This window comes from Mytilus galloprovincialis, chromosome 12 (assembly GCF_965363235.1).
Source record: "Mytilus galloprovincialis chromosome 12, xbMytGall1.hap1.1, whole genome shotgun sequence".
Classification (NCBI taxonomy): domain Eukaryota; kingdom Metazoa; phylum Mollusca; class Bivalvia; order Mytilida; family Mytilidae; genus Mytilus; species Mytilus galloprovincialis.
Genome location: NC_134849.1, coordinates 6,265,942 through 6,279,707, shown reverse-complemented (window position 1 = coordinate 6,279,707; position 13,766 = coordinate 6,265,942). Strand labels below are relative to the sequence as shown.

Genomic DNA, 13,766 nt, shown 5'->3' with positions numbered 1-13,766 from the left:
CCGGAAAAGTTAAGCTGAAGCCAAAATAACTGTTACACATAGCCTTTTTACTGACTAAAATATGTGTGACAGTTTTAACTACATTTTTCATTTTGTTTCAGTAAATGAAACGTCCTTCATCATGTCCAGAACTATTCTATAAATTCATGCACAGTAACACCACATATTATCATCTTTACAAATAATAAGTTCATGATTGGTTAACATTGAAATTGAAATCGTGTTATTACAGGAGCATAATTACATGATTGAACACATATCTTATAAAAGCATGAACTTAAAAGTTAAATGCAACAATTTGACTTCTTTTTTATAAATCTATCATTGGAACTGGGTATTCACACATACACAGTAGTTTTTTAACATCTTAAATTGCCCTACATATATTGAAAGGCTTTGTACGGCTGCTTTGACTATTATATTTGTCACTTTTTTATTACATTTTGAAAGGGGAAATGCTTTAATTTTTTACTTTTCAAATCTTCAGAATACATTTTCTATTTATAATTAAAGAAAAATAATACACATGATAATGAACTTTCAAAAACAGTGGTAAATGATTTAATCAAATAATTTTAAAACTATTTTAAATACAGCTATTCATTTTACTTTCATTTAAGAATTTATCAAGTACGTTTTAGATTATTTTAAATGCAGCGATTAATTTTACTTTCATTTCATTTTTTTTAGGGGGGACTAAGGGATATTTTATGATGATACTGATTTTTGTTCTAACCGTTATAACATACATTATACAGGACCTGGACTAGCTTTTATAGCTTACCCTAAAGCCGTATCGATGATGCCAGGTGCTCCATTTTGGTCGGTTCTGTTTTTCTTTATGGTGATTCTACTTGGATTTGATAGCCAGGTATACAAATCAATATAGATTACAACACTGCTTTGAGAAGTGTCGTGCTTATTTCATAATTTCCATTTTGAATATGATAATAACCTATTTGATCGTCTTCTCCAAGTTTTCCATTTCATTAATACATACAAACATATTAATATAAACCATGTAGTCATCACAATACAATTTCGAAAAGTTTGAAAATGAAAAGAAAATGTTACTATTAGGTATGCACCTACTTCTGAAATATTTAATATAATACTGTATTCTTACTCTCATGTACGATCATGGAATCTAGTAATAATGATTGGTAAATTACATACTTAAAGGCAACAGTAGTATACCGCTGTTCAAACTCATAAATCCATGAACAAAAAACAAAATCGGGGTAACAAACTAAAACTGAGGGAAACGCATAAATATAAGAGGAGAACAACGACACAACACTACAATGTAACACACACAGAAACGGACCAAGCATCAGACAAAATCCCACGAGAATAACAAATATAACATCAAAATCAAATACATGAATTAGGGATAGACAAGTACCGTGACACGTCTTATCGCAATGTCAATTTACACTCAAAAATACTTAGTCGGATTTAGTTTAATGTTGTTCGAAACTTATAGACAAATTATGATGATAACGAATGTACCAAGCAAATACTTTATACCACGAGCTATTGTTATTAAGGTAGATGCATGATATACCGCCATCTACGATAATACTACTGCAGTACACAAGTCTAGTTATTTTCCCAATTTTGCAAATTTGAAGGCAGATATGCAATTTTATTGGTTAGACTGTGTATTTATTTTTTAAGAGTTAATGTGTATCCTCGTTTTCTCCACGTATCTATGGTATGATAATAATTCTTAATAAAATAAACACTGAAAATTAGTGTTTACTAAACATGTTGAACAACCTCTCAAATCAAAATGGACATTTCTGTTGGTATTTTACGAAATGAAAATATGAGTATGTGTAATTATTTTCTTTTCATGCAATGATTTGTATTTCCGTTGTAAAATCAAAACAACTGATTTTCGATCCTGAGTACGTCTGTGTTGATTGAATACAAGTTTTGAATGTTTATATTCGACAAGAATGAGAGCTGTATAACAATTAAGTTGAACTGGCTGTTAACCCTTGTCAGTTCATTTTATAGTAACATTTCTTAACTAATATATATTCTCAATGTTCTTGGTCTGGAGAGTGTTCATTTATAATTCAATTTGTCTGTCTGTGTCAGAAATACATAAGGCATTAACCAATCGATGGACACGTCATCCTGCATGTGTGTGTGTATAATGTATATTCCCCTACTACTTATTGGTCCAATGTTAAGCATATGTATTAGTGTATTAATCCTAGAACAATAAAAAATCCTGTATAATAATACCTATGTGTTATTTTTAGTTCGTTGGTGTCGAGGCAGTTGTTACAGCAATAGTTGATCAATGGCCCAGTGTTTTAAGACGGAAATATAGAAAGGAGGCTTTTACAGCGTTTATTTGCTTTCTGAATTTCTTACTTGGACTATGTATGGTGACACATGTAAGTGGAAAGAAAATAGTATCCAGGTGAAATTTGGTCCGTTTAAAAAAAAAAGGTCACAGTAATTGTTATTATTTTTTTATCCGAAGGAAAATGTTTCGCTATAATATTTTTTCCTTTGCTGCGAAATTATATCTGGGTAGTTAAACTATTGAATAGTTATTAGCAAAAAACAATCTATACAAATACTATACTATGCACATAGTAAATAATTCAATATGTCAGCATTTATTTAAAGCATCAAAATGTGGAAGATAAAATAAAATATTCATTCAAGATACAAAACAGAAACCTACTCATATAGATACCTTTCACATGATGGCTCATCTTAGTGTCTGTCCAAGAAACCTAAGTGTTTTTTTTCCATAACAGATGAAGCCGTGATTAAACATTGCAATATCGTTTGAAATTAGCAAAAAACGATAGGGTCCGGCTACAGGATACATTTTAATAGAATTAGATTGATAAGAACAATTAAGCAAACTAAACCAGTTTCTATTGAATCCCAAAAGAACATCAAACATCTAAAAGGCTGGGAAATGTCAACACGGCTATCTTTAACATCAAATGACCTGACACGAATGCTTGTTTTGAGCTGACGATATCACCATTGGTCTATCGTACGTTGTTTTGCACTCTCTCGTAGTACCCAATTCTCCTAAAGTAGAGTTGGTTTGTTTAACATTACATGATTATTTGTACGGAAACTATAAACAAACTTTCAATAAAAGTTGAAGGTTAGATATTTTATATTATTGCTATTTTAAGATATATTTACAAATATATTATTGAAAGTACATTAAGTTGTAGCTTTGTCAACGTGTAATAGTCAAAATTTAACATATCTATAATAACTCCTGCAATGTAAGGGATTCAAATCTTTTTATGTTATATCTTACATAATACTGTCTTAAAAACCTGTAAACATGGCTCATTAAATGGCTATCACGATATACGACCAAAAAACAAAGTAAACAAAACACTACATAACAAAATAACGACTGAGCATCACAAACCTCTACCAAACACTTAGGGTGATCGCATATGCTTCTGAAGCGTTAACAACATGTTTCACTAACGACTTTTATAGTCATGGGATGACGAAGTTTTATTTGGAAGGTTCTTTTGATTTATTTGTGTATTATCAATTACAGGGAGGTATTTACGTGTTTGAGCTTTTCAATTTCTACTCTACATGCATCATCATACTGTTAATTGGATTTTTCGAATGTGTTGCTGTTGCCTGGGTTTATGGTATGTATTGATAGAAAGCCAAATTTATGTTCAAAAACACTAATCTTTTTTTTAACAATACATAATTTATGAAAAGTAAAATATTATTCAAGGATTTTCTGGTATCATTAACAATTGATTAAAATATAAAACATAAAATGAAACTCTGGTGCAAATCATGCTTAATTTACAATATACTATTACTTTGTCAGTGTCCCTAATAAAAAGACAAAAACACGTCTTTCACATTTAATTATTTATGTGTGTACCATTTATAGTGTTGTCCTTATTTTTGCCATAGAAAACTTAAAAAAAAAACAGCCATTAAGGTGGTACCCAACACTTTCACTAAAATTAATTTGGCTCGTTTAATTTTCATAAAATTTTGTCAAAGTATATACTTTGACCCTTTAACAAAAATATAAAAATTTCTAAAATTTTGAACCAACCGTTTTGTCAGAAAATTACACTGGTTATATAGCGATTTGACAAACACCAATTTTGATCATTGAGATGCTTAATATTTCTTTTACAACACAGCGTAATTAAAACGTTTAGCTGACTTTACAGAGTTATCTACCTGTAGTATTAGGTACCACCTTAATCAATTTTCGTCTGCATGGTTTTGATCCTGAATTTTATGGAACCAAAAAATAATGTATTTAAAAGAATCAGAAGATGCTGTATGATTGCCAATATTATAACTCCAAAAGAGACCAAACGACATAGAAATAAGCACCAATAGATCACCGTATTGACTTCAATAGTTATCAAAGGTACCAGGATTATAACATTCAGCAAAAACCATACAGTTTAGTATTACAGCACAACAGGCATGGGGTAATCGTAATCAGTAATGGTAATCAGCTGTAATCGATTACATTTTGCAGTGTAATCCTATGTAATCAGTAATTATGCCATTTCTGATTACAAGTAATTGTAATGTAATCGATTACATTGCAAAAAAACAGGTGTAATCATGATTACTTTTAGATTACTTTAAGATTACATTCATATGATTACTTGCTGATTACAAATCTTGTATATATATGAAAATAGTTTTTGATAGACAAGATGAAAATAAGAAAATGTAAAGCTTGAATAAAATATCATGAAACTAGTATTCACAATGATGGGACCTTGTCTAATGTGATAAATTGTATAATCTATATAAATTTGTATAACCCAGTGTTTCATTTTGTTAACAGTTTACTAAATTAAACTGCCCCTCCATATTTCGTTGTGAGATTGAACTCTTATAAAACAAGAATATGCCTTGAAAGCATTTTTTTCTTCCTTGATTGGAAACTTCTGATATTAACTCCAATTTCATATTTATATATGAGTTTACCCAATATTTTTACATAACTACATTGAAATAAAAATGCAGAAAACATTAAGTTCCAATTTGAATTTTATGGTCGACATCAGTATAAACAAGTACATGTACAGTGTACATATATGGCATAATATTACAAACAATATGCATATATATTAAACAATAGGTGACGTCAGAAGTTTCAAAATTACAAAATATCTATTATTACAATAAACTGTTTCTTAATTTAAAGAGAAATGTATATACTTTCCTAAGTTACAAAACTGTTTTATGTTTTCACCTGAAAATAATTCTATTGATTATTAATTAGATCAAGTATTAAAAATTTTCAAACAAATAATGACAATCAACCACTTTTAACTTTATTGATATTGTTATATTAAACAATAGGTGACGTCAGAAGTTTCATAATTACAAAATATCTTTTATTACAATAAACTGTTTCTTAATTTAAAGAGAAATGTATATACTTTCCTAAGTTACAAAACTGTTTTATGTTTTCACCTGACAATAATTCTATTGATTATTAATTAGATCAAGTATTAAAAATTTTCAAACAAATAATGACAATCAACCACTTTTAACTTTATTGATATTGTTATTAAGACAATAACATTTAAATACCCAAGCTCACCTATTGTTTGTTGAAAAAAATGGAAGTAGTGATTAACACCTGTAAAAACATTAGTGGGTGTGTCAATTATGTCCCAACAGACAATAATACTATACTTAGTTAATTTTTCCTTATTTGTTCAGGTTTTTTGTTAATTAGGCAGTTGGTTAACATTTGTAGAAAAAAAATAAAGCTATATCTTTTACATAGAGAATGGACACTTGTCTATAGCTTTTTTTTTTATCAAATTACACATGTTATACTGCACCTGTCTATAAAATTCTTTTGAATAAGATGAATAAATTAAGGCTTTTAAAAAAATCACCAAAATAAGCTTTTTTGTGAGGACAACAAGTTATAAAAAAACTTTGATATTGCAATAAACAATGTAATCATAAGTAATTTAAAGTAGTCATGATTACTTTAAAGAAAAGTAATCTAATGTAATCGATTACATATGAAATAGTGTGTAATTGTAATGTAATCGATTACATTTTATTAGCAAAGTAATTGCAATTTAATCGATTACATTTTAAAGTAATCAACCCCATCCCTGCAGCACAATGCCTGTACACTCAATCATTTGACGTTTTGTTTAAAGACAACAACAAACATGGTGTAAGGAAATTATCAAAACATCTTATCCAATGTTATATATATATATGCATACTGTCAACAGCAAATTAACAAATAACTTCAAATTTGATTAGTAAATTCATTAATGATATATTTGTTGTATGAAGGAGTCAGACGGTTCTATGACAATGTTGAAATGATGCTTGGGCGCAGAATCAATCCATACATGGGTTTTTGCTGGACATTTTTATCTCCGATGTTTTGTCTAGTAAGTATTTTGAACTATTGTTTTCATTTTACTTTTCTATTTATGCTATTCAAGCAAGATAATGACGTTAACTGAAACCGAAATTGATTCTCTGGTTTATTTTAAAAAAGCCTAACAAAAATAAACACGTTTATTCGTGGTAATATAAGTTATAAGCTTAAACCTTTACTTTTGTAAAATTGTTGACACACAGTTATAATAGAGAACAGAAGTATTATTACAAGCAACCGTTCTCGATTCTTTAGTTAAACTGTTGAAAGTGTTTCAACTTATCAGCGACATTGTTATGCGACATTGTTGTTATGTGGTTTAGGGATCTGCTTAGCCTTCCAGATCACATGCGATGACTCCTAGTTTTTGTTTTAATTCGTGTTGCTGCGTATTTAGTTTTTAATGTTGTATTTTGTTATATATTGTTTGTCACATAGGCTTTTTTTTCTTTATTTTTGCCATGGCGTTGTCAGCTTATTTTCGATTTATGTGTTTCAATGACCCTATGGTATTTTCGTCTCTTTTTGTCCATATATTCTTTACGTGTTATTCCTTCTGAATATATCCGATTCCCGATCGTGAATATTAGTTTGTTTGGTAGGTGATGCATGCGACACAGGAGATGCACTAGAACTCGCTTCTATTGAAGTTGAAATGTATTTTTTTGTTACTTTGAGTTGTTTCCTTCTTATCGATTTACGCTTTTTTGAACATCGATTAACTACTATTCAGTTTGATTATCAATGACATGAACAATATCGGATAGTGTATTAAATTTAAATAAGAAATTTAGAATGAAAATTGGAAATGTGTCAAAGAGACAGGAACCCGACCAAAGGGCAATGTTTTGTTTGTAATGATTGTTTGACACAATAATGATTTGTTTGTAAACAAGTAAAGTTCAAATAAACTAATAAGTATGAATTAAATGTTAGCATGCATATGGTTGTTTACACATAAGCAGTAACACATTCAAATACAAATTTACCAAGGTGAGGATATGTCTGAAAACATGTCTATCAACCAGGCAGAAAGTCCTTGATATGTGACAAAAGCAGATGAAGTTAATATAGATTCTAATGATTTGATGACGAAAACCTTGATTACATTGAGCTAAAGTCAATAAGAGTATGGTAGAACTAAAAAAAGTCACAATATGCAAAAAGACCCATTCTGTGATTTACGCCAAAATACATAACTACAGTATTGGTACTATAACTTCAAAAATGACTGTAATTTTCAACACATATAAATGACGTTATGTTTTTATTTATGGTAAGGAGTGGAGGGTCACATATCGAAAATGATACCTTAAAAATTATGTATTTGAAAAATAATACACCTAGAAAGTCATTTATATGTTATTCTTACTGCATTATACGTGTATGATAACATATTGGATTTCGAATGAAAAGTTTGTTGGCTAGCCATGCACCATTTATGTAATAAAAGTGTGTTATATATTTATAAATTTACTGCTTACAAATTTTTGAATTTTTTGAAATACTAAGGTTTTTCTACCTCATGCATAGATTACCTTAGCTGTATTTGGCAAAATATTTAGGAATTTTGGTCCTCAATGCTTTTATACTTCGTTCTTTATTTGGCCTTTTTAACTTTTTTGGATTCGAGTGTCACTGATGAGTCTTTTGTAGACGAAACGAGTGTCTGGTGTATATACTAAATTTAGTCCTGGTATCTATGATGATTTATATACAGCATACAAAGTACTACGGATTCATTAATTGTCGTGGTAATCAATTTTTGTGTTTTTCAAAAAAATGCATATTGGTGGATATTTAATTTCGTGGTTTTGGCAAAGTCGTTATACCTTCGTTTTTAACATTTGTAATTCGTTGAACCTTAAAATTCGTGGTTTTCCTATACCCACAAAATCAACGAAAATTGGTATCAAACGAATATGAACGAACCCATAGCAGTATGAGAATGTATTCCAGAAATTTACTAGTTACGTCGCTGTCTCAAGCAAAATAAATCTCCAACATTAAAACAAATTTTAACAGTTTCTATTATTTCTCTATTTTTAGGGCATGTTTCTAATGAGCATTATAAATTATTCAAACTTGGAGTACAAACGACCGTCTGGTGTTTACGAGTATCCAGGCTGGGCAATAGTTATAGGATGGAGTATGGCCTCGTTTTCAGTCATGTTTATTCCACTCATGATACCTTTCAATATATGGCGATATAAACTAAATTTTAAGGTAAGAAGTACAAGTTTTATTTGTAGAATGAACGTGTATATATAAATATTATTTTGACATCTAGAATACACCTTTTATCGTACCTCTAAGAATGAAAAATAAAATATTTAACAGATTTTTTTTTCCGATGACTTGTCATTCTTTTTGATATATATACGTTCGCTTGTTCTAGTAAATAGACTGCATATAATTGGCAATAAACTTGATAATACGGCACCACCTTATTATCTTCTAAATTCTGCCAGGTAAATGAGAAGGCTCATTTGCATAAGAGTAAATAGATTTTACAGAAAAAAGTCATAATGCAAAAGCTCTATGTTGAAGACCGTACCTTGACCTACATGTGTAATGGTTTACTTTTATCAATTGTTACTTGGATAGAGAGTTGTCTCATTGGCACTCATACCACATCTCCCTATATCTAAACACAAAAATAATATGTACAGATACATTGTGTGCATAAACGATATGAATAAATTGTATATTCATTTAAAAGGTGATCATGATGATTAGTACAATGAGAAACTAAACATAATTAATATAAAAATTTAATTTACTAGTAGCTATTTTAGAAATAATCCTATTGGTTTTCAATAAAATACGAGCCTATTACGTAGTCCTATAATACCCATACATACATATGATACATAAAGAGCAATAAGGCAGTAATCTTCAGCTAAATCCTAAAAATATCATTAGACTGTTTGTGTATGTGTATTTTACCCGTGTTCTATAGTTAAAACTATATACTAAATAAAGGCAACAGTAGTATACCGCTGTTTTAAAATCATTATTCAATTGAGAAAAAAAATCAAGGCAGGGCTACAAATTAAATACCGAGGGAAATACGTCAACTATAAGAGGAAAACAACGAAACAACAGAAACACTGAAGTCAACAAAACATTGAAAACACAAACGACAATGCAACACACACACAAACGAACTATAAGATAACAACTGCCATTTTTCTTTACTTGATACAGGATATTTTAAGAAAAAATGGAGGGTTGAAATGGTTTCGGGGCTAGCAAAACCTCGAACGTTTATGGTACTTTTTTAAAACTCTATACTTACAACGATGATAGATATTACTAACAACAAACTATCATTTTTTTTTTATTTCAGACTTTACATTTACTTCTAAAACCCCAGGGATTACAAGCCCATCAGCTAAGACCAAAGGATAAAGGAGAAAAAAGTATAGGGAATTGTAATGCCAAATCGAAATGCTGTGATAACTCGTGCGAAGATCCATTAGATAATCATTATGAAGAAGACATCTTAGAAACTAAACTAGCTCTACTGGAAAATGGTACCAATGCACATAATGGTACTAATGGGACCAATGGCTTAAAAGTTTAGAAAGAGTTTATGCACCGATTTTTTTATCTTCTACATATATGTGCCTTTTTTCGATTTGAGCAATTATTTATACAACGTGTACAGTTTTATGTACTATCTGGGTGCTGTTATATCATGAGCAAACAATTAACGTATAAAGCAGACCTGATGAATATCTTAATAAAACTAATGACTAGTTTGATGACTGCTTTAACTGATATTAGATAGTTGACTTTTGACTGCACTCATCTGTATTGTAGTATCTACAACCATTTTTATTAATTTTTACTGCATATATTCTACATCATATTCAGAATAAATGTTAGTTTTTACTTTACGCATATTGCATTACAGATTTTTGTAATATATATTCAGTGCTATCGACGTGCAATCAGTTATCTGTTAAGTGTTTACAACAAAAGTAATCTTAAATGTAAGATAAATATTCAGTCAAATCGTCCAAATCTCGACCGTTTGTCGTCAGAACATATACAGCACCACCAAACGGCCATGTGTATTTACTTAGTTAATGCAGTCAAACATACTGGTATAACAAATATGTGGAGCAGGATCTGCTTACCCTTCCGGAGCACCTGAGATCACCCCTAGTTTTTTGGGGGGTTCGTGTTGTTTATTCTTTAGTTTTCTATGTTGTGTCATGTGTGCTGTTTTTTGGTTTTATTCTTTATTTTTAGCCATGGCGTTGTCAGTTTGTTTTAGATTTATTAGTTTGACTGTCCCTATGGTATCTTTCGTCCCTCTCTTAAAAAAACTCATCATAGATACCAGGACCAAAATTAAAATGTACGCCACACGCGCGTTTCGTCTTCAAAAGACTCATCAGTGACACTCGAATCAAAAAATGTTTAAAAAGCCAAATGAAGTACGATTTTAAAAGTACGAAAGCCATTATTCCGATTTTTTTTCGTATTCCTATCAGAATAGCTTTGGTATACGTGTTGATAATACAGGCCCTTCTCTATTCTTTTTGGTTGACACTATTTGTATTTTCAAACCAATTCATTGGCATGAAAATGATAATGAGTTCGGTTTTTGTTTAGATGTAAAACAAAACCATGCATTCTAGCACGTAACTGTGATGGGAAAACTAGATCAATTTAAGAAATAACAAAGATATTGTAAAAGTACATTATTAACACTTAGAATAAATACACGTCAAAAATATAGTACAAAAACTATACAACAAATGTTATCATATAGTCCGGAGGCTACAAGCATATTTCAGACGAATTTTGCACATCCTGCTACAAGCATGAAATTTGGCATAGACCTTCCTTAATTATTTCTCTTTGATATTAGATAGGGAGGCATTTGCAAAAAATGTCTCACTTCCGGTAAAATTCAAAATGGCAGAAATCATACTTAAATCAGCCAAATATCGAAGACTAGTACATGTAGTATGTGAATATAAGTTATCTACGTTGTGATATATTCATGCAGGATGGGATTTATTCATACGGGATATTATAAGTTATCTATGTTCATGTCAGTAGATATGGATATTTTGACACCCTGAAGTACCCCAGTACACCTTGAGGCGTAGCCGAAGCGTGTACAGGGTCCTGAAGGGTGTTGAAATATCCATGTCTACGGATATTAACGTAGATAACGAATTTATCCCCGAATCGGACGAGTTTTATGGAAATTCGGGTACAAAGTGTAACGTGAAAACAATGGTTTTTCATTATCTAAAAAAGTTTTATTGAAATTTTTTACGGGGTGAAGGGTACTACCTTTGGTAGAACCATACAGGTAGTCAAATATAAGACGATTTTAAAACGGAGACAGAAAAACTGGATTGAGGGACACAATAGTTTTTTTTAAATATTTAATTACGAAACATGATGGATAATCTACAGAATTCAATATTTCACAAGGAGCATTCATGGAACTAAGGAAAAATTGCGTGAAGTGCCCCGGGATAATGGTTAGCAACGTCCGGGGATTTGGGTTAGCAACACCCAGGGGCTATGGATTTTTTAACGACGTGCGTAAACCAATCAAAATCCTCGATATATACTAAGCCGGCGATAATAGGTGTTATTATCATGCTACTGTCATAATATTTAGTACAAACCTTTGTTTGTTACTACTTGGATATATTATATAGATTAGATGTCTTCAAAACCCCTACTTCCGGTAAAATCAAACATTGCGGACATTGTACTAAAATAAGCTTATTTTTAGGGTGGGTAATTATAGTGTGTTTTAACGTATTACTACTATCATTACATTGTGCAGGAACCTTTCTTTGGTGCTTCTCTTTGAAGCAATGTATAAGACGTATATCTTTAAAATCCTTACTTTCGGTAATATCAAAACAATAGGATATAGAAATATCAATTTATTATTTGAATATTCAACTTTTCTCAACATGTTAAGAAAATGTTGTTTTTTATGGTGGTCATTAAAGTTTTTGCTTTAAGTTATTCCCCAAAACCACTAATTCTATTCTGTTGTAAATGTTTAAATACAAAGTTACACTTCCGGTAAAAAATATGGCGGAAATTTCAAAGGTAAGTCCTCAATCCATATCTTCGATGTACAGTTTTGGATGAATTGATTAATACAAAATAAAATTACTCAGTTTTAGTTTGTACTAAATATTATGATAGTAGCATGATAATTACATCTATTCACATACTAGCCTCCGATCTGGGCTGATTTAAGTATGATGTCCGCCATTTTAAATTTCACCGGAATAGAGACATTTTTATTCAAATGCCTCCCTATCTGAAATCAAAGAGTAGTAGTTGAGAAAGGTCTATGCAAAATGTCATGCTTGTAGTATGATGTGCACAATTTTTCACATAGCCGCCTTAAGTTAACATTGGTCTAGGATATGTCATATATTCTTCTTTACGAAATATAAATGTGACTAACATTGCGTTATAGATCAAATTTCCATCCGAGTTACAATTTGTAAAAATAAACAAAAATACGGTCACCAAAACAAAGCATTGCCTCACATCAAACAGCAAGCTATAAAGGGCCCCAAAATGACTATGTCCATTTTCAATGAATTTTTGTTACGGGGCGAGCTGAAAACGGACAGTTTGGTTACACAAGATCTTTTACCAAAATACTGGTAGATTAACGCCAATGCATTACTGATTAAGTTATCCCTTCTTTTATTATAAATATCAATTGCCTGTACATGTGTATGAATCATTTCTATACAAACATACATAAAGACAACAAGAAACTCAATTTAGTCTAGACCACCTCGAGTGACCCTTTATCAGGTACTGAAGTTACAAATATCGACTTTTGAGATGTTGCTGGTAACACAGGTCTTAAATGGGTTGTATAGAGTCTCCGTATAAATCAATGTTCTATAGTTCCTAAATAGTGCGCTTACATCACTCTTAATGAATACAATATTTTCTAATTTTATGAAATAGTTTCATCGATCATTGGTTCTGGTGGTCATACTTTTCCTTCTATGAAGATTAAATATGGCGATATATCTCTTGAACGTGAAAGACGCCCGTGTAGATTTTGACAAAGAGCAGACTAATGTAGTTACAAGGCAGCACTCGCACCTGCAAAGTGGAAAGGGATTAATATAAGTTGCAAAACTTGTTTCCCAATCCACTATAAATAAATATGTTTAAACTAATATGGCGATGTGTTTAGTTTCGATATAGAGTAATTTCAGAATACATCATTTATTAAATGTTTGACGATTAAAAGACGACAGACAACAATGACGGATATTTAGTGAAAAATTCAGATGTAAAT

The 13,766-nt window shown here is 30.6% G+C and overlaps 1 protein-coding gene across 5 annotated transcripts in view; it reads left to right on the top strand.

Moving 5' to 3' along the window:
- Positions 1-10,342, top strand: part of LOC143055397 (sodium- and chloride-dependent taurine transporter-like) — a 47,329-nt gene extending 36,987 nt beyond the window's left edge. For all 5 annotated transcript variants that reach the window (XM_076228529.1, XM_076228531.1, XM_076228530.1 and 2 more), the window contains 6 exons: positions 759-871; positions 2,277-2,414; positions 3,569-3,668; positions 6,343-6,443; positions 8,483-8,659; positions 9,786-10,342. In XM_076228529.1, the coding sequence (XP_076084644.1) occupies positions 759-871; positions 2,277-2,414; positions 3,569-3,668; positions 6,343-6,443; positions 8,483-8,659; positions 9,786-10,022 (866 nt within the window). In that variant the 3' untranslated portion in view covers positions 10,023-10,342. The remainder of the gene's footprint in view (positions 1-758; positions 872-2,276; positions 2,415-3,568; positions 3,669-6,342; positions 6,444-8,482; positions 8,660-9,785) is intronic.
- The last annotated feature ends 3,424 nt before the right edge of the window (positions 10,343-13,766 follow it).